The following is a 22,317-nucleotide window of genomic DNA, read 5'->3' on the forward strand; positions in this document are numbered from 1 at the left end:
CTTTGGGGTTTTCTATGTATAGGATCATATTGTCTGCAAATAGGGAGAGTTTTACTTCCTCTTTGCCAATTTGGATGCCTTTAATTTCCCTGTCTTGCCATATAGCTCCTGCTAAGACTTCCAGCACAATTACATGTAGTATCTTAAAAATCAGTTTATCACGGCATACAGAGCCATGCCTGTTTTTCTAAGAGCTGGTTCTTGTCGTTCCTTTAACAGTTCTCACTGTTGCAAGGCAAGAGCAGAGGAAATATTTCCCAGATTACCAATTGCCTTTGCCATGGTTTCCTTGATATTAATCAAAGCCTATGGACTTCACTGCAATCACTTTTCTAAATTTGGGCTTGAATGAGTCTTGAATCACTCAACATTCCTCACTTTAAACATTTCATGTTCCCTTTGGAATTTGTAATTCTTGAAAGTGCATTGTTCTGAAATAAAAGGCCTTATAAATCTTTGTGCATTGGGCATCCTCACCTTTCAGCCCTTTAAAACGTGATTTTAAACCAAAAAAAAAACATAAAAAAACCACATCATAGAATTTTAGAGCCAAAGGGGGCATTAGAGGTAACTAGGTCTAATGCCACTGTTTTCCCTATTTACTTTCTTCTATTTTGCTCTCCCAGTGACTCAGTACCTCATAGTACTCATGCAAATTTCTTCTTCATTCCACAAAGGATTTACATTCAGAAGGGAAGATGTGACTAAATATGCAGCAGTCCCCAAGGCTCAGACACAAACAAAGGGGATTCTCTTTGGATATGAATGGACCCAAACTGCCCCCAACTGCCTTATTGTAGATAACATACCTGCTCTTAATTTGAGTAGCCAGTTTATCAAGAGCAAATTCACTGTCTTGAAATATCGAATTCAACTGTAAAAGACACACACACACACAAATCAGTTTTAATATTCCCGATCCTCTCTCTTAACCCAGCAATCAGCAAAGTCACCTGGGATGATGTACTCATTAGTCTGCACTCATTATTCGGTTTTTCAATTTACATTTCCCCCACCCATTTTCAAGGGCTATAATCATGTTATATACACTTCAAAATAAATGCTGATAGGGATAGTGGGAAAACAGACAGTATCAGTTCATGTTAGTGGGGGCACAAATTAGTAAACTATAAATCTGGAAGGCAATTTGGCTATAGCTGTTAAAATACAAAATGTTCATGCAGCACATAGTAACAAAGTGAAGCCCTATGCAGCTCTTCAAGTATATGAGGGAGATCTGTATTACTCACATGAATAGACGCAAATACATAATGATTAAATAGACAAAAAGCAAGCTTTGTAATAGCATAATTAGTATGATTCCACCTGTTTTTTTCAAGGAGTACATGCGTTGGGGCTGTTATAGGTACAGAAAAAATACTGAAAGAATAGATCTTAAATTGTTAGGAGTTAAAGTAATAAATGGAGTCCTGGTGTGGTGCTGCGGATTAATGCACTGGACTGCAAGATCAGTTTGAACCGCAAGGTTGGCAGTTCAAGCTCACCAGCCACTCCTCAGAAACCCTATATAGGGTTGCTATGAGTTGGAACCAACTCCATGGTACTTAACAACAACAACAATGTAAGAAGAAGTATTATAAAAGAGATTCACTTCCTGGGTTTCAGGTGTCAAGGTTTGATTTCTTTTTTTTTTAATACAAAGAATATGTATTATTATTCTTAAACGAAAAAAATAAGGATAAATGAAACATTCATTACAGTGGAGAAAGAGAAAAAATTAAACCACAAGAAACAAAAATATTTAAATACAGTGTCCTAGACTTTGTGATCACTGCTCTCCCACTTTCCCAAAATAGTAAAATTTGGCAAAGACTTGCAGAATTTGTGCTACTGTAGAGAAATGTACAGATCTAAGCAAATTAAAATAACATGCCATAAAGACTTTCAACACTGATACTATGGAATAGAAACTGCATATGCCCTCACGATGCTATTAACAGGGTAAATGTGTAGGAAAAAACAATAGTTATGAAATAGATTGCGGGTTGTTACTGTTGTTGTCAGATGCTGTCGCTTCTGACTTACAGGGACCCTATGCATAACAGACAGAAACACTGTCCTGTTCTGTGTCATCCTCACAATGTTGTTGTTGCCAGTGTGCCAATCTACACCATTGAGGCACTTCGTGATGTCCTTCTCCAAGGACTGCTCCGTCTTGATAGCATGTCCAAAGTATGAGAGATGAAATCTTACCATCCTAGCTTCTAAGGAACAGAATGCTATACTTCTACCAAAACAGATTTGTATGTTCTTCTGGCAGTCCATGGTACTTTCAATATTCTTCGCCAACACCATAACTCAAATGCATCAATCCTTCTGTGGTTTTCTTTATTCACTGTACAATTTCACATGCATATGAGGCAATTGAAAGTACCATAGCTTGGGTCAGACACACCTTAGTCCTCAAACTGACATCTTTGCTCTTGAACACTATAAAAAAGTCTCGTACCCAGATCTGCCTAATTCAATAAGTCATTTGATTCCTTGATTGCTTCTTCCATGAGTGTTGATTGTGGATCCAAGCAAAATGAAGCTTTTGACAACTTTAATCTTTTCTCCATTTATCGTGAGTTCTTTATTGGTCCAGTTATGAGAATTTTTGTTTTCTTTACATTGAGGTGCAATCCATTCTAAAGGCTCTCTTCTTTGATATTCATCAGTAAAGTATTTAAATCCTCTTTGCTTCCAGCAAGCAAGGCTGTATCACCTGCTTATTGCAGGTTGTTAGTGAGTTTTCCTCCAATCTTGATGTCACATTCTTAATTATATAATCCAGCTTCTCAAAATTATTTGCTCAGCATACAGATTGAGTAAATATGGTGAAAGGGCACACACCCTGGCACACACTCTTCCTGATTTTAAACCATTCAGTATTCCCTTGTTCTGTTAGAATGATTTCCTCTTGATCTATGTACAGGTTAATGACAAGAACACTTAAATGTTCTGGAATACCTGTTCTTCAAAATGTTATCCATAGTTTGTCATGATGTACAAAGTCAAAAGCTTTTGCATAGTCAATAAAACACAAGAAAACATTTTTGCTGGTATTCCCTGCTGTCAGCCAACATTCATCTAACATCAGCAATGATATCCCTAGTTCTGTGTCCTCTTCTGAATCTAGCTTGAATTTTTGGCAGCTCCCTATGGATGTACTGCTGTTTTTAAGTATCTTCAGCAAAATTTTACTTGCATGTGGTATTAATTATATTGTTCAATTATTTCTGCATTCCATTGGGTCACCTTTCACTAGATGGGCATAAATATGGACCTTTTCCAATCCGTTGGTCAGGTAGTTGCCAAATTTTTTGGCATAGATGAGTGAGCGCCTCCAGTGCTATATCAAAAGATTTCAATTTATATTTCACCAACTCCTGGAGCCTTGTTTTTCACCAAAGCCTTCATTGCAGCTTGAACTTCTTCCTTAAGCACCACTGTTTCTTGATCTTATGCTACCCCCTTGAAATGGTTGAACATCAACCATTCATTTTTGGTACAGTGACTTTGTATTTCTTATATCTTCTTTTGATGCTTTTTCCATCATTTAATATTTACCCCATTTGTTGTTGTTGTTAGGTGCCACCAAGTCGGTACTGACTCATAGCGACCCTATGCCCAACAGAACGAAACACTGCCCGATCTTGGGCCAACCTCACAATTGTTGTCACACTTGAGCCCATAGATGGTGCCACTTGGCCAGTCTATCTCGATGGGGGTCTTCTTCTTTTTCTCTGACCCTCACCACCTTACCAAACATGATATCCGTCTCCAGCGAATGGTACCAACTGACAATATGTCTGAAGTATGAAAAGTGAAGTTTGGCCACCCTGGCCTCCAAGGAGCACTCTGGCTGCACTCCTTCCAACACAGTTCAACATTCTAGACATATCCTCCATCTAAGTCTATATGCTTCTGAAGTCAGTGTTTTAATCTCTCTAACCCCTCCCTCAAATAATTCTGTTGTCTTTGATTTATACCACATCAAAACTGCAGTTTTAGCATCTGTAAGGGACTCAAATTCTCTCCCTTTTCAATGTTCTTGTAGTTTGGAGAACAAAGGTCTGACAGGGCAAGATCAGGGCTGTAGGGTGAATGGGATAAGGTTTCACAATGAATTTAAACCTTGCTACTCTTAAAGAATAAGCACGTGTATTGCCATAGTTGGGAGAAAAAAAATTCTTGGAGCAACTTTCCTGGCCTTTTTATCACCAACGCAGTTTTTAATTTTGTTAAATATCTTCATAATAAGCTCCCATGAATGTCTTGTGTCTTTGAAAAAAGTCTATCCAGATTACCCCTTTGGAATCTCAAAGCACAGTTGCCATAAACTCTGAGCTGACCTCTCTGCCTTGAATTTAACTGGCTCAGCAGATCTCCTCAGAAGCCACTGTTTTGACTGGATTTTTTTTTAAGGCACCCTAGTGAGACTAACACAAATGAGAGAGTTTGTCTGCGGTCATCAACTGATTACAGAAATCTTTTTAAACATGCTTATTTGGAACAAACCTGTGCATGTATGAAGTTGAACCATAGTAGCAATATTGTTTAACTTACCCTCATGTGTGTGTTTCTGTGTATGGGTATGTGTACACATTCACATATATTTACATGTAGCACAAACATTCAAATAGTTATTTTACCCAATATTCTGCAAACTCATTTATAGCACTGGCAATAGGGATCCTTGACTCTCCATCAAAGACTGAAAAGTTCATTTCAATACTGTAGAAGGAAACTGTAATTAAAAATAAGAAGATTAATTTCATCCTTTTGTTTAGTTGAAGAAATTTGACTTTCTGCAAATTTGGTCAGAAGTGATTTCCATTTGAAAGCAAACCGAATAGTTATTCTTAATCTTTGGTTAATTCCAAGAGCAAGAACCAGCACTTTGGGCTCTATACCCAAAAGTTAAACAGGAGGTTACCATGTAGTTTTTGCTCTATTTCAGCAGCTTCCTTTTTTCTACAGAGTTCATGGACAGTCTACAAACCTCCCCAAATCCTTGACTTTCATTGACCAACAGATTCCCAGACCGTTTAATGGCCAAGTTGAATATTATCTCACAAGATCATTTGTACTGAGAAAATAATTATTTTCTCCTATGCTTTCCTTTCTGCTTCAGGCTTTTCTCTTCCTATGTCCCTGTTGCTTTTATGGAGAAGACTGAGACCTATATAAAAGGCATTGATAGAGGCAGGAATTAATATTTTCTGGAATTTTCTGAGATACGGACAATATAATTGGAAGTCCCAGTAACCTACTAAGGAATATTGATGTGGCACTGTGGGTTAATGTGCCAGACTGCAAAGCTGTTTGAACTGCAAAGCTGGCAGTTCAAGCTCACCAGCTGCTCCTCAGAAACCCTATACAGGGTTGCTATGGGTCGGAACCGACTCAACAGCACTTAACAACAACAACAAGAACCTATAGGACCACACCACCCTGAATGCACCCAATATCTTCTGAACTCAGAAGCTAAGCAGAGCCGGGTCTGGTTAGTACTTGGATGGGAAACCACCTGGGAGTACCAGGGACTGTAGGTTTTGGTTTGGAGTTCTGGTGTGGTGTTGTGGGCTAATGCATCAGACTGCAAAGTCATTTGAACTGCAAGGTCGGTGGTTCAAGCTCACCAGCTGCTCCTTGGAAACCCTATACAGGGTTGCTATTGGTCAGAATCTACTCAATGGCATTTCACAACAATAACAAGACCATAAAATCGTATTGTGGATGGGTGAGGTTCACACTGTCAGAATCAGAGTCAGGGACTCGGGAACAAAACAGGTGGAAAAGCAACTTAGAAATGTCATCTTAAGCGAAAAGATATATTTGCATTATACTGTGGGGAAAAAGTGAAGATAAAAAAGACGCTTCCCGAAGTCTGTGTTTTGACCAAATATCCACTGTACCACTGTCTTAAAAAGATGGAAAAAAACACCACTACACCCTTCTTTATCCTTTTCTTCCTTCAGAGAACTGGGCAACTTCATGACCCATTGTGTATGCATTCTGTTGTTGTTGTTGTTGTTGTTAAGTACCGTGGAGTCGGTTCTGACTCATATCGACCTTGCACAAGGTTTCTGAGGCTGTGAATCTTTACAGGAGCAGAAAGTATCATCTTTCTCCTGTGGAACAGTTGGTAGTTTCGAACTACTGACCTTGAGGTTAGCAGCCAGATTCATAACCACTATGCTACCAGAGCTTCTTATGCATTCTGTTAGGTATATGAAAAATATTTAAATACAGTGGCAAAGACATTGTCATCATAGTGGCGCACTGTCAAACAGTACCTGTAGACTTTGCAGCACTAGTTGAAGTAACTGTTCCTATAGTCCGAAAGGAAGGTGTGCAGTCCAGCCTGGTTGCCTCAAAAGAGGAAGAGATTAATGAAGACACTGCTGCTGTAGAAAGATGTGTCACTTCGGTGGATGTAAGTGGAAATGACACTGTAGTAGTGGTTATATTTGGAAGGGGGTCCAGTGTAGGCTTAGGAAGAACTAAAGTAGGGGATGTTGATACAGCAGGGATAGTGCTCCATGAAGATGCTATAGTATGGCTAGACAGAGGTATGGAACCTATAGATAGTGTGTGGTCAGTTGTAAGAGGTGACATATTCATCCTGCTAAATGAAGGAAGTTGAGACACAGTTCTGGAGTTGACCATCACAGTGGTTCTGGGTAATGCTCCAGGGGATGTGAAAATGTGAATATTGTCATCTGTGGTTTTTGTAGACATTGGAAGAGAATTTGGAAAGCCAATAGTGATATTAGTCATTGAAGGTGTGGGAGTAGTTTTAGTGAGTATGGTGCCTACAGTAGTAACGGGTAGTGTTGCAAAGTTAGTGAATGGATGTGTTGATGTCAAGTCAGAAGTCAGAAATGTGGATTTTGGTCCCTCTACTGTAGATGAAGTTATAACTTGAGGGGCTTTGGGTGCAGTTGCAAGAGGGGAACCTGAATGGAGACTAGATGAGATCCAAGTCTGCATGGGTAAAGTAGTAGCCTTTGTGATCATAGAATCTGCCGCAGCACCAGAAGGTTTCGATGGAAATGTGATCCCAGCAGTTACAGATGTGGCTTTCTTCTCAAATGTGTGCTTCATGTCAGTTAAGGTAGTAGAGATAGCTCTTGAAGAAGTTGGTAATAAAGGACTCTCAGAGAGCCCAAACGTAGGAAGCATTCCAGATGTGGAAATTGATGACTTTGAAGTAACATCTTCAGATACAAGAGAGGTTGTGAATGTTGGTAAAGACTCTGGAACAAATTGGAGAGTTTCTGTTTCCATTTTAACGGGAGTAGGTACATGAGTAGCGATGGAAATGGGAAATTGAGAATCTATGGCTGTGGGTGTGTTCCAGGAAGTCTTAAGCAAAGACTGAGCGTTACTAGATGTTATTACTGTTCCCAGAACTGGAAATTCAACCTTGTGGGATATGGGAACTGGAGATGTCTTTGTGGTAGAGAACTCAGTACTATGAGGTAAATAACGAAATGATGTCAAAGAAAGTGGGGTTCCTATGGATGGGGTCAACTGAGGATGTGAAATAGAAATATTCATAGATGTGGTACTTTTTGTTAGTTCATCTGTTAAGGAAGTATTTTCTAACAAGGAAGTCATCTTTCCTGTATTAGAAGAAAGGTAAGTAGTAACTTTCATACTTCTTGTGGGCCTAAGAGTGCTGTTAAAGTTAGTCAAAGATGGGGAAACCTGTGATGCAGTTGCGTTGATGTTCATAGAATTTGATAATCTGGTTGTTCCAGAAGGTGCAGTGGCTATGAATGAAGTATCCTGGTGGTACGAGACAGGGTGAGTCACAGAGGTGGAGCTTACTGTCATTTCCACAGATCCAGGAGTATGTTCGGAAATGGCACTCATGCTTTCTTTTTCAGGAGACACAACAGTAGTGATTGTCAAAGCTTGTGAAGGTAGAGCTGTTTTCCCAAGACTGGAAGATGTTTCTAAACTGTGAGCACCTACTGTGTTATTTGAGGACAAGGTAGGTGTCGTAGATGTGCTTCCAGAAGTTGCAGATGAAACTGAATTTCCCTCAGTCAGGGTCTCGAGTGAAACCTCTGAAGGTGAATGTGTTTGATGACTGGAAATTTTTATGGTTTCTGAAAATCCCATGTCTGTCATCTCCAAGGATGAAGTTCCTTGGGAGTATGAAATAAAAGAATTCTTAGATGAGGACATTTCTGTTGCTTCTATAGTTCTAGAAGTGTTTCCCAAGGAGGTGATCATCGGTTCTTTGTTAGACGATATGGTAGAAGTGCCTGTCATCAGTAGGATGGGAACAGGTGTGTTTACAAGATGTGTGGAAGATTGAGAGCTGTGAATGTCTACTGAGGTAGTAAGCTTGTTGGCAGAGGTGTGTACAGGCCTGGTCTCATTAACAACAGAGGGTTCTGTGGTGCCAGTAACCAAGCTAAGAACATCTGCATCACCACTAAAAGTATATGGAAAGCTCAGAGCATGTGTAGATGTCTCCAGCCCTGTAGTCAGTGCCACTTGAGATGTGGGTTGGGTTGTTATTGGTGTAGATGCAGTTGAGAACACAGGAGTGGAGGACACCACAGAAAGTTTGTCAGGGAGAGATGTGGAAGAAGTAAGAATATGTGTGGGTGGAGTTACTGTGTCAGATAAGGAAGAAGTGAAGGTGGTATCAGCCTTAGTTGTCACAGGAGTGGGAATTCTCAGTGAGGGGACTGGAGCTTCTGTCAGAGAGGGAACTGTCACTGGGGTCATACTGACAGAGATCCCTGTGGCCTCTGAAGTGGTAAGAATAGAGTCTATGTGGGTAGGCATGGTACTGCTGGTTGTGGAAGCCATCTGGTCCAAAGTTGTCATTGATGCTGTGGTCACTATAGCTGATGGCAGAATTGAGACTTCTGAGAGCGTAGATGTGGAGAAAGGTCTAGCCAGTGTTGAAGGCTCAGGCATGGTCACCTTAGTCTCATCAGACTGGTGTACCATCATAGAGGTGACAGCAGAGCCACTAACTGGAAGTGAGATCATATGAGTAACAGGCCCAGGAGTTGTTGGGGAAATGGTAGATGCAGACTGTGGAGGTAAGGTGCTAGCAGATAAGGACATAGCTGTCCTGTCTGTAGGAGTAATGGTGAAAATGGTCCCAAGGCTCCTTGTGGATACATCCAGGAGTTCAGGAAATATCTGTGTATGCTTAGAAGTGGGAGATGAATCTGAATTCCCTTCAGGTGAAGTCTCTGAAGTCCAACGTGCTCTGTAGGTGTGAGTGGAATTAAAGATTTCTGTAGTTCCACTGTTTGAACTCAAACTCTTAGGTGTAGTTTTAACAGAGTCTGACGTAAACCAACTTCTTCTAACCTCAGTAGTTGCAGTTTTATTATCCACTGAGGTAGTAATCTTTTCTATATTGGGAAAAGGAGAAATGGTGATCAATGATGGCAACATTTGTGTAGCTTCATCTGTTGCCTCCAGCATTGTTGAAAATGGAGAAATCTCAGGTGTCGCTGCTGTAGTTGATTTTCCCGTACGAAAATGGGAAGTTGTTTCTTTTCTTGTCACAGTAGCATTGAAAATTTGTGTTGTCACAGACGTTGGAACAAGGGCTGTTGTCTCTCCAAATGGAATTGTACTATTTGTTTCGGTCTTAGTAAGGCATTCCTTAGTAGAAAAATCTGACTTTATGTCAGCGAGGGTAGATGTTATGTCTTCTGAAGGAACAACTGTTTCCATTGGTGTTGAAAGAAGTTCATTTGTGGCTACCGTAGACATAGGGGCAGTTTTTAGCAAGGTGGTAACTTGAAACTCAGATTTGAGCACAGATGTGGAGGGATTAGTAAACCAGGGAGATGTCAATTTGGAGAGAGCTGTTGCATATCTGGTTGTAACAGTGATATCACCTGTAGCCTCACTCTCTTCTGGTGGAGTGATAATATTACTAGTTGTCAATGAATGTTCCATATTAGAAGTACCCTCATGGGAAGATGATGTGAAATTTTCATTAGGCATGAATGCAAGTATGGTGCTTGTATTTATAGATGTTAAAACATTCTGGTCTGGCCTGGAAGTCCAAGCAGTCTCAGATATTATTGTGGGATCTGACGCAGATGACTTGACTGTGGAAGCTAAGCTAGCGGAACTCAGATAAAGTGAGGTATTATCATCTGTAGGCAGATTCTGTGTGTATACTGGCCTTGTGATTGTGGGAGGAAAGATGGTTTCAGTCACTGTAGTTGCAAATGTGATTCCAGGAGTTAAAATTTTAAATGTAGTCTCATCATCACTAACTGTCTGTACAGTCTGAGTTCCAGTGAATGGAGAGGATGTCTTGAATAAAAGGGACATAGAAGAGGTCTCTTTTGGCATGGACGTAGATATAGCATCCTCCGCACTGGGTGAAGAGACATCTTGGAAATTTGTAGATGTCAATTCAGTTTCAGATGTTCTAAAGACAGGTGTAGTCTCAATAGGCCTAGTTGGAAGAGTCACTGAACGGACTGTAAATGCTGTCTCCATGTCAGTTGTTGCCAATGTAGATATGGTCTGATTTCTAGACAATAGAGAGTCAACTGGAGCAACTGTGGAGATGAGCTCAGACTCAGGTGAGAATGCTGAGGCAGTTCCAATGTGAGTAGTTGTAGCTGAAGAAGTTCCAGTAGATGAAGATGCAAGAAATACCTGTTCAGCTGTGGAGATAGGGAGTGTCTCAAAATCCGTGGATTTGTGTTTGGGCCAAGATGTCGCAGACATGGACATTGACTCAATAGATGAGAGTAAAGATGTTGTCTTTATAATGGCAGACTGAGATCTAGTTGATGAAGTTTTAGATGCAACTGAATTCTTGGTAAATTCAGATGTGTATAGAAAATCAGCAGCTGTAGTTTGATGAGAGGTCTCAGAAGTAAGGGCTTCAGCCATTTTTGATGTCATCATCCTTTCTGAAGATGGGAATTTACTTGTTTTTTTTGAATTGATAATAGTGATTATGGATGTACTCTTGGTAGGCAGAGTGATGTCTACTAAAGTAGATAAAGTATCTGCTGATATGGTAGATGTCTCAGCTACAGATGGCTTAACATTTTTTGATGTAGTCATAGATTCCAAAGGTAGAGAAGTCATTTTGGAATATGATACAGTTATATGATCAGATGCAAACACAGGTATACTTTTAGACATCACTGAAGAGGAATATAGAGTCTTTTGTGGTTTTAGCCCAGTAATTTGGGATGGAGTTGTCAAATTTACTTGCTTTGAAATAGTTCTACTTGTTCCTTGAGTTGTTATTTTATCTGAAACAACTGAAAAATGAGAACACATGTTACATTGCATTTAGCATTTGAAATCAGAGCTAATTATTTAAGAAAGTGCTCTATAAATTCTTCACATATTTTAAGAGGAAATAATAAAATATAATCAAATCACTGGATTACTTAGTTTTTCTCTAGATGATTTTCTACTTTCTAAAGAGAAACTCCTGGTGTGGTACTGTAGGATCAGTGCTGGACTTTGAACTACAAGGTTGGCAGTTCAAACCCATCAGCTGCTCCTCAGAAACCCTATACAGAGTCGCTGTGGGTTGGAACCAATAAGACAGCACTTAACAACAGCAAAGTTTCTACATAGTTCTCATAGTGTTTTGATTAAGTGGCTAGTATAAAGTCATCATTAATACTTCACAACAAAGCAAGAAAATAAAAGTCCAAGAAGAGCATGGGAACATTAAAACTATGAAGAAACTGACAAGAAAGAACACAAAAACCATAAACTCAGCACAAGAAGGCATGCGGACTCATCAATGTTCATAGCAGCACTATTTACAACAGTAAAAAAGATGGAGACAGCCTAACTGCCCATCAGTTGAAGAATGGATAAACAAACTGTGGTGTAAACACACAATTGAATACTATGCTACCTTGAAGAACAACAAGGAAGCTGCAAGTCACGCAAAACATGGATGAACCTTGAGGACATTATGCTGAGTGAATTTAGTCAGTCATAAAAGGAGAAATTCTGCATAGGACCATTATTGTAAAAGACTAAGAAAAAGAACCCACCCTAAAAAGATACATACATACATACATATATATATACAGTTGTTGTTGTCAGGTGTCATCGAGTTGGAACCGACTCATAGTGACCCCATGCACAGCAGAACGAAACAATGTCCAATCCTGGGCCAACCTCACTACCGTTGGCACACTTGACGCCATCAATGATGCCACCTGGCTGATCCATCTCTTTGGGGTCTTCTTCTTTTTCTCTGACCCTTCAACTTACCCAGCATGACATGCTTCTCCAGTGACTGTTCCCTCCTGACAATATGTCCAAAGTATGAGAGACAAAGCTTAGCCATCCTGGCCTCCAAGGAGCACTCTGGCCACACTTCTTCCAAAACAGATCTGTTGGTTCTTTTGGCAGTCCATGGCACTTTTACTATTCTCCTCCAACTCCACAACTCAAAGGCATCAATTCTTCTATGGTCTTTCTTATTCACTGTCCAGCTTTCGCATCCATATGAGGTTATTGAAAATACCATGCTTGGGTCAGGTGCACCTTAGTCCTCAAGCTGACATCTCTGCTCTTCAACACTTTAAAAAGTTCCTGTGCAGCAGATTTGCCCAATGCAATACATCGTCTGATCTCTTGACTGCTGCTTCCACGAGTATTGATAGTTGATCCAACAAGAATGAAGTCCTTGACAACTTCAATCTTTTCTCTGTTGATAAGAATGTTGTTTATTGATCCAGTGGTGAGGATTTTTGTTTTCCTGGTGTGGCGTTGTGGGTTAATGCGCCAGACTGAAAAGCCATTTGAACTGCAAGGTCGGCAGTTTAAGTTCACCAGCTGCTCCTTGGAAACCCTATACAGGGTCACTATGTATCAGAACCGACTTGATGGCACTTCACAACAATATATATATATACTGATCACCAAGCGGTATGGGATTAGAGGAGGGAAGGGAGGGAGGGGAAGATAGAAGATAGAAAACAGGGTAAGGAATAGACACAGGATAGCTTGGGTGCTTGGGGTGGGGTGGTGGCCCAATACATAAGAATGGGGAAGAGAATGGAAGAACGAGGCTGATGGGAGAACAGTTAGGCAGGTTTGCATGGGCTAAGTGGGACAGAGATAAATGATGAGGTATGCACAGTCTTGGAACAACAGGGTTCCAGGATACAGGGATTGAAGCATGGTTTGAAGGGTAAAAGAGGAGAATAATGTTAAGATGCTTGGCTGTCTTTTGAATCTTGGTTTCCCTTGCCTACCATTGTAAAATAGACACTTGAGGAGAGAAAGGAATAGCCAGAAACATCACAACAGAAAGTTTGTAAGTCTGTCTTACCTTAAAGAGGGCTAGAAGTCGCCCAGTGAAAGAGGCTTCCTATGGAGCCTTTGCATTGCATAAGACCATAGGTGGAATCCTGAACCCCATCCAGAATCATCTGAGGTGGGATATTTTCCACTTGAAAGGACAAGTAGACCAGTCTGGAGCGGCTAGACGAACAGCAGATACTTTGTGAAACAAAGACTGGCAGGAAAAATAATAAACAGTACTGGCAGTCTGATTGTCTACTACAAGAACAAGCAAGCTGTTCACCTGGAAGCCATCAAGGCAAGTGGTTGGGTCCTCTCAGAGCACACTTCCCTCCAAGACTAAGACTCAAGGGGAATACACGAGCAGGTATGTGGTCCGGCTGGTGAACACGTTGGTCACCGATAAGGGGAAGAGGGGGAAAAACATCAATGAGGTTGGGAGCTAAGTCCAACCACATTCAAAAGACTCCTGTAAAGTTGGGTGGAGACCTTGTGGCCAGCAGTGTGAGAAGAGTGGAGTGCGGGACTCTACCCAGAGAAGCAGTGACACCAGAAATGGAGACAGAGATGATGACATGGACAGATGGAGCAGCTGGGGACACTGGACTCAGGGAGGGAGAGGGGCTGTGTGCTGACAGCCGGGGGTCAGGCCTGTGAGGTGTACCCTTTGCTTATTTGATGATGAATGGAGGGGATTGTAATCATTACAATGAAATAAAAAACAACAGGATGAATGTAAAGCTGATGTTCTCCCATGTAAACACACACAATTCACAATAAAAACTTTAAAAAAAAGGCATGCAGAACAAAAAAACTGGCAGCACAACAACAAAAAACAACACAATGCCAGCAATTAATTCATACCTATCGATAATTACACCAAATGTCAACCAATTAAATGCACCAGTTAAAAGATGGAGAGTGGCAGAATATATAAGAAAAAAAGATCCTTCAATATGCTGTCTGCAAGTGACAAACCTTACACACAAAGACAAAAGCAGAATAAAAGTTAAAGGATGGAAAAAATATATCAAACTAATTGCTATAAAAAAAACAAGCAGGAGTGGCAATACTAATCTCTGATAAAATGAACTTTAAGGCAAAACCCAGCATAATAGATAAAGATGGACATTATCTCACGATTAAAGGGTCAATTGAACAAGATGACATAACCATAATAAATATCGACGCTCCTAATGAAAGAGCTTCAAAATATATAAAGCAAATTCTAATAGAGTTGAAGAAAGAATAGACAAATCTACAATAATAGTGGGCAATTATAATATACCATTTTCAAAAAAGGATAGAGCAACCAGAAAGAAATCTGACAAAGACACATAGGAAATAAACAATACAATCTGCCAACTGGACCTCATAGAGGCAAACAGAACATTCAGCCCAACAACAACAAATTCTTTTCCAGTGCACATAGAACATTCGCAAGAACAGACCATGTGTTAGGCCAAAAAACAAGCCTCAAAATACTACAAAGCATCTTCTAAGACCACAGTGCTATAAAATAAAAATCAACAATAAGAAAACCAAAGAAATAAAGTCAAATAAATGGAAACTGAATAACACCCTGCTGAAAAGCTCCTGGGTAGTAGGAGAAATAAAACATGAATTCACAAAGTTCTTAGAAACAAATGAAAATGAAAACACAACTTATCAAAATCTTTAAGACATGGCAAAAGAAGTGCTGAGAGGACAATATATTGCAATAAATGCACACATCCAAAAAGAAGAAAAAGCCCAAATCAACACTTCAACACATTTAAAACAACTAGAAACAGACCAGCAAAGTAAACCTACATTAAAAAGTAGAAATCATAAACATTAGAGCAGAAATTAATGAGATAGAAAACAGATAAACTATAGAAAGAATCAACATGACAAGGATCCGGTTCTTCGAGAAGATTAATAAAATTGACAAACCTAACAAAAGAAGAGAGGGAAAACATACAAATAACAAGCATAGGAAACCACACAGGTGACATCACAACAGAATCAACAGAAATAAAAAGGATAATAACAGAATACTATGAAGAGTTGTACTCCAACAAATTAGGAAATCTAGAGGAGATGGATACAGTTTTAGAAAAGTACGACCAACCTAAACTTACACAGAGTGAAGTAGAAAACTTGAAAAGACCTATAACAAAGGAGGAAATTGACCAGGTCATCAAAACACTCCCAACCAAAAAAAAAGTACAGGTCCAGACGGCTTCACTGGTGAGTTTTACTAAACATTCAGGGAAGAGCTGTCACCAATTCTACTCAAATTATTCCAGAATATAGAAGAGGATGGAAAATTCCCTAATACATTCTATGAAGCAAGCATAACCCTCATACCAAAACCAAGGAAGGACATCACTAAGAAAGAAAATTGTAGACCAATATCTCTCATAAGCAAAGATGTCAGCTTGAGGACTAAGGTGCACCTGACCCAAGCCATGGTATTTTCAATAACTTCATATGCATGCAAATGCTGGACAGTGAATAAGGAAGACCGTAGAAGAATTTATGCTTTTGAGTTATGGTGTTGGAGGAGGATATTGAAAGTGCCTTGGGATGCCAGAAGAACCAATAGATCCGTTTTAGAAGATGTGCAGCCAGAGTGTTCCTTGGAGTCCAGGATGGCCAAACTTCGTCTCTCATACTTCGGACATGTTGTCAGGTGGGGCCAGTCGCTGGAGAAGGATATCATGTCTGATAAGGTGGAGGGTCAGAGAAAAAGAGGAAGACCCCCAACGAGATGGATTGGCCAAGTGGTACCATCGATGGACTAAAGTAGCAACAGTATTGAGGTTGGCCCAAGATTGGGCAATGTTTTGTTCTGTTGTGCATAGGGTTGCTATGAGTCAGTACTGACTCAATGGCACCTAGCAATAACCACAACAAATCCCTCATGAACATAGATGCAAAAATTCTCAACAAAATCCTAGCCGACAGAATTCAACAACACATCAAAAAAATAATACATCATGACCAAATGGGATTCATACCAGGGATGTAAGGATAGTTCAACATTAGAAAAACAATCAATGTAATTGACCATATTCAAAAAAAAAAAAAAAAAAAACACCACATGATTATATCGTATATCGATTGATGCAGAAAAGTCATTTAACAAAATCCAACATCGATTCCTGATTTTAAAAAAAGACTCAACAAAGTAGGAATTGAAGGGAAATTCCTCAATATAATTAAGAGCATATATACAAAACCAACAGCCGACATTAATCTCAATGGAGAGAAACTGAAAACCTTCCCTTTGCGAACAGGAACCAGACAAAGTTGCCCCTTATTGCCACTCCTATTCAATATTGTGTTGGAAGTCTTAACTAGAGCTATAAGGCAAGATAGAGAAATTAAAGGCATTCAAATTGGCAGAGAGGAGATAAAACTCTCTGCATTTGTAGATGATACGATCCTTATACATAGAAAACCACAAAGACCCAGCAAAAAACCACTAGAATTCACTGGAAGATTCAGCAAAATGGCAGAGTACTAGATCAACAACAAAAATGAGTTGGATTGCTCTATAGTAATAATGACAGCATTGAAAATGACATTAGGGAGGTGGGGCTTGATGGTGGATAGGGTAGAGGTACAGTGAAGATCTCCGTCAGCACTAACATAGAATACCAGGCCAAGCAGGTTCAGGAGAGAGCACCAAAACTCTGAACCACATATATAGGACTACTGAAAAAGTTTGAGGGTATAGCTAATGGAACTTATAGCAGAAGCAAGAAATCTCATATTTTTGAACCCACTGGGCTCAGCAGCCCAGAGCCAACAACTTGGGTAAGACCAAAAGGCAAGACCAAGTTGGGAAGCAAGCAGATCCGCCATTGACTAATGCCTGTAGGAACATCGGAGACAAAGGTGAACAATATTTTTTGTTTTGTTTTGCTTTGTTCTGATTTGTTTGGTATCTATTCATTGGCCTCTTGCTGTCTGCGTACCTTCATTCTGGTAACTAGTTGGGGTGCTTGAGCGAGTGGACATCCCCCATCCCCACCACTGGAGGGTTCTTCAACCATACATGCGCACAGATCCTCTCAGCATTTAAAGGGACAGTCCCCACTTAAAACCAACCAGTAGCGCAAAATGGTGACAGACAGCCCTGAACTGTTTATTAATATGGAAAAGGCCAGAAAAGGGGTTGTAGAGTGGGAGAGAGACTAAAAGCAAAACAGGCCAAAAATTAAATCCTGGGGTACAGCATAACAACCAACAGAGGCATCTTGAAATTTATCAGGCAGCCTTGAAGGCAAGAAGCTGAACGAGGATATTAAAGTCATACTCATATTAGGCTACAGAATTTTTTTTATTCTTCTCTCTCTCCTCTCTTTTTTCTGTGATTATAGAATACAGTATCCAATCTGGCTTGTTGCTATTTTGTTGTTTTTTTGTTCCCCCTTTTACCTTTAGGGGGCTAATTCTCTCCATAAATTATCCAAGAAGAGACAGCAATTGCTGCTATATAGTCAAGCTACAATCACACCCTATAAAACCACACAATCCAGGCAAGAACCAATACCAACTGCCATACACCATAGAGGTAGACAACACCTGTGAAAGTTACTCTAAGTTAAACAATAAGAAGAACGAAAACATCTACTTAGAGGCAATCTGAAAGCATAAAATATACCAAAACACACACTCAATTAAGTATTAAGGTCACAGCTAACCATTGAACAAGTCTAAAAAGCAAAAACAGATAACCATATCAGCACATATTCAGGAAAAATATAAAATGTCTGAGACAAATGACCTAGAGGTAGACCAAGACTCTATTTTATAAGAAAGGCAGGCCTTAGAAATGCCTGACAAGGAATTCAGAAACATGACTATAAAATGTTTCAAGACATTTTACAATAGAGTTGAGAAAAATAAGGAAGAAGTCAGGAAAGTGCTACACCTCAAATATTACACATATAGTATTGAAAGCAATTTGAAACCTACAGAAAGAGGTCCAAACAATTAAATTAGAATATCAGAAATAGACAACACACTGAAATGGCAAAGGAGTAGAACTGTAGAACTGGAGAGATGGAAGCCAGAACTAGTGAGCTGGAAAACAAATTTCTCAGTACTACTAAAATTGAAGAGCAAGCAGAAAAAAGGATAAAAAAAATCCGAAGATCTAAGATTCATGTTGGACAGCATGAAGAGGAAAAACTTAAGAATTATCAGCATTCTAGGACAGGAAGAATCACACAGGTTGAAGAACTACTGGAAGAAAATTTCTCTAACATACTGAAAAGCGAAAAGATGAGCATTCAAAAAGCTGAATTAACCCCAGGAATGATAGACTCCAAAAGAAAATCCCCAAGATAACATAATCAAGCTCTAAAAAATCAATGATAAAGAGACAATCTGGAAACCAGCTACAGAAAAGAGAAGAAAAATGAAGCTTTCTGCTCCTGTAAAGATTTACAGCCTCAGAAACCCTGTACAGGGTCGCTATGGGTTGGAACCGACTCGACGACACTTAACAACAACAACATACAAAAGCAAGCAAGTCAGATTAAGCTCAGCTCTCTCAGCAGAAACCATGCAGGCAAGAAGGCAATGGGGAGACATATATAAAACACTGAAGGAAAAAAAAACTGCCAACCAAGAATTCTGTACCCAGCTAAGCTGTCAATCTAATATGACATTGTAATCAAAACAATTCATAATGAACAAAAGCTAAGGGATTTTTCCAAAGCCAACCTTGTGCTACAAAACACCCTAAAGGGAGTTTTATGGACTGAGAACCAACAAGTACAGACAACAACCAGAGATTGACAAATGTGGCAGCACCTCCTAGAACTCAATCAAAACTATAAGAACAAATTCAGAGGATCTAGGAGGTCAGTCTATGATCAAAACAAATACAATGTGAAAGAAGGTAAACACGTAGGAACAGAGATTCAGATGTTGAGAAGGTCAGGTAGATTACAAGATAAAATAGACTGCACTAAATGGAGGGGAAAGTTAATGGAATATAAGGTAACCTCAAAGAAAATTAACACTTCACAACATACCAAGAAAATGAAAATCCAAGAAGGACATGGAAACATTAAAACTATGAGGAAACTCACAAGAAAGAACACAAAGACTATGAACTCAGCACAGGAAGACATGCAGAACAAAGAAAGCAGCAGCACCACAAAAAAGCAAATATAATAGTAGCAGTAATCCATATGTATCAATAATTACACTGAATGTAAACGGATTCAGTGCACCAGTTAAGAGACCGAGTGTGGCAGAATGGATAAGAATACAAGATCCTTCAATATGCTGTCTGCAAGAGATACATCTTACACACAGAGACAAAAACAGATTAAAAGTCAAAGGATGGAAAAAATATACCAAGCTAATTGCAATAAAAAACTAATAGGAGTGGCAGTAGCAATCTCTGATAAATTAAACTTTAAGGAAAAACCAGCATAAGAGATAACGATGGACCTTATCTCATGATTAAAGGGACAAATGAACCATAATAAATATCTATGCTCCCAATGAAAGAGCTCCAAAATATATAAAGCAAACTCTAATAGATTTGAAGAAAGAAGTAGAGGAATCTACAATAATTGTGGACGATTTTAATACACTGTTTACAAAAATGGATAGAACAACTAGAAAAAAACTTGACAAAGGCACAGAGGAACTAAACAACACAATCAGCCAACTGGACCTCATAGATGTGTACAGAGCATTCAACCCAACAACAACACAATACACATTCTTTTCCAGTTCACATGGAACATTCTCCAGAATAGACCATGTCTTAGGCCATAAAATAAACCTCCATAAATTTACAAATATCAAAATACTACAAAGCATCTTCACAGACCACAATGCTATCAAATTAGAAATCAACAATAGGAAGACCAAGGAAATAAAGCTAAATACATGGAAACGGAATAACACCTTACTAAGTGACTGGGTAGCAGAAGAAATAAAAGGTGAGTTGACAAGCTTCCTAGAAACAAACATATGTAAATGTAAAAACAACATACCAAAATCCTTGGGACATGGCGAAAGCAGGGCTGAGTGGACAATTTATTGCAATAAATGCACACATCCAAAAGTAGAAAGAACCAAAATTAACACATTAACACAGCATCTACAACAATTAGAAACAGACCAACATAGGGAACCTACAGTCACCAAAAGAAAAGAAATAATAAAGATTAGAGCAGAAAAACATGAGATCGAAAACAGAAAAACAATAGAAAGAATCAACAAGACAAGAAGCTGGTTCTTTAAATGGATTAACAAAATTGACAAACCATTAGCAAACTTAAAAGAAAAGAGGGAGAAGACACATTAGAAACCACATGGGCAATGGCCCAATGGAAACAAAGGAAATCAAAAGCATAATAACAGAATACTATGAAAAGTTTTACTCCAACAAATTTGAAAACTTAGAAGAGATGGATACATTTTTAGAAAAACACAACCTATCTAAACTTACAAAGAGTGAAGTAGAAAACATGAACAGACCCATATGAAAAGAAGAAAGTGATCAGGTCAAAAAAAACACCCAATCAAGAGAAGTCTCGGCCCAGATGGTTTCACTGTTGAGTGCTACCAAACATTCAGAGAAGAGCAGTCACCAATTCTACTCAAATTATTCCATAATATAGAGGAGGATGGAAAACTTCCTAATACATTTTATGAAGCATGCATCACCCTCATATCAAAACTAAGGAAGGACATCACTAAGAAAGAAAATTATAGACCAATGTCTCTTATGAACATAGATGCAAAAATTCTCAACAAAATCCTAGCCAACAGAATCCAGCAGCACATTAAGAAAATAATACATCATGATCAAGTGGGATTCATATTAGGGATACAAGGATGGTTCAACATTAGAAAAACAATCAACGTAATCTACCATATAAATAAGAAAAAAGAAAAGAACGACATGATTATATAGATTGATGCAGAAAAGGCATTGGCAAAATCCAACATCCATTCCTGATACAAACACTAAACAAAGTAGGAATTGAAGGGAAGTTCCTCAACATAATTGTTGTTGTGTGCCGTTGAGTCGGTTCTGACCCATAGCGACCCTACACAGGGTTTCCGAGGCTGTAAATCTTTACGGGAGCAGAAAGCCTCATCTTTCTCCCATGGAACAGCTGGTAGTTTCGAACTGCTGACCTTGCAGTTCACAGCCCGATTCGTAACCACTACGCTACCAGAGCTCCAGTCAACATTAAATTAAGAGCATATATACAAAATCAACAGCATACATTACGCTCAATGGAGAGAAACTGAATGCCTTCCCTCTGTGAACCGGAACCAGACAAGGATGCCCTTTGTAACCACTCCTATTCAATATTGTGCTAGAAGTCTTAGCAAGAGCTATACGGCAAGATGGGGAAATTAAAGGGATCCAAATTGGCAAAGAGGAGGGAAAACTCTATTTGCAAACGATATGATCCTATACATAGCAAACCCCAATGACTCAGTAAAAAAGCTACTAAACCTCATTGGAAGATTCAGCAAAGTGGCAGGATATAAGATCAACATACAAAAACTAGTTGGATTCTGTAGCATAGTGGTTACGAATCGGACTGCAAACCACAAGTTCAGCAGTTCAAAACTACCACAGGAGAAAGATGAGGCTTTCTGCTCCTGTAAAGATTTACAGCCTTGGAAACCTTGTACAGGGTCGCTATGAGTCACAACCGACTCCACAGCACATAACAACAACAACAAATGCCAATAACAACAGTGCTGAAAAGGACATTAGGAGAGCAACACCATTTAAAATTGCCGTCCAAAGGATGAAATAGCTAGGAATAAATGTAACCAGAGAAACAAAGGACTTATACAAAGAAAACTACAAAACACTGCTACAAGAAACCAAAAGAGACCTACAAAAATGGAAGAATATACCATGTTCCTGGGTAGGAAGACTTAACATTTTGAAAATGTCAATACTGCCCAAAGCAATTTACACATATAATGCAATCACAATCCGTATTCTAA

The 22,317-nt window shown here is 39.2% G+C and overlaps 1 protein-coding gene across 1 annotated transcript in view; it reads right to left on the minus strand.

The window, feature by feature from the left end:
* Positions 1 to 22,317, minus strand: part of GPR112 (G protein-coupled receptor 112) — a 178,145-nt gene that overhangs the window by 105,137 nt on the left and 50,691 nt on the right. Inside the window, exons 2-4 of the mRNA XM_006874718.1 lie at positions 6,306 to 11,297; positions 4,659 to 4,753; positions 810 to 874 (exon numbers count right to left, since the gene is read on the minus strand). Coding sequence (XP_006874780.1) covers positions 810 to 874; positions 4,659 to 4,753; positions 6,306 to 11,297 — 5,152 coding nt within the window. The remainder of the gene's footprint in view (positions 1 to 809; positions 875 to 4,658; positions 4,754 to 6,305; positions 11,298 to 22,317) is intronic.

The sequence above is a fragment of the Chrysochloris asiatica genome, unplaced genomic scaffold (assembly GCF_000296735.1).
Source record: "Chrysochloris asiatica unplaced genomic scaffold, ChrAsi1.0 scaffold00295, whole genome shotgun sequence".
Classification (NCBI taxonomy): Eukaryota; Metazoa; Chordata; class Mammalia; order Afrosoricida; family Chrysochloridae; genus Chrysochloris; species Chrysochloris asiatica.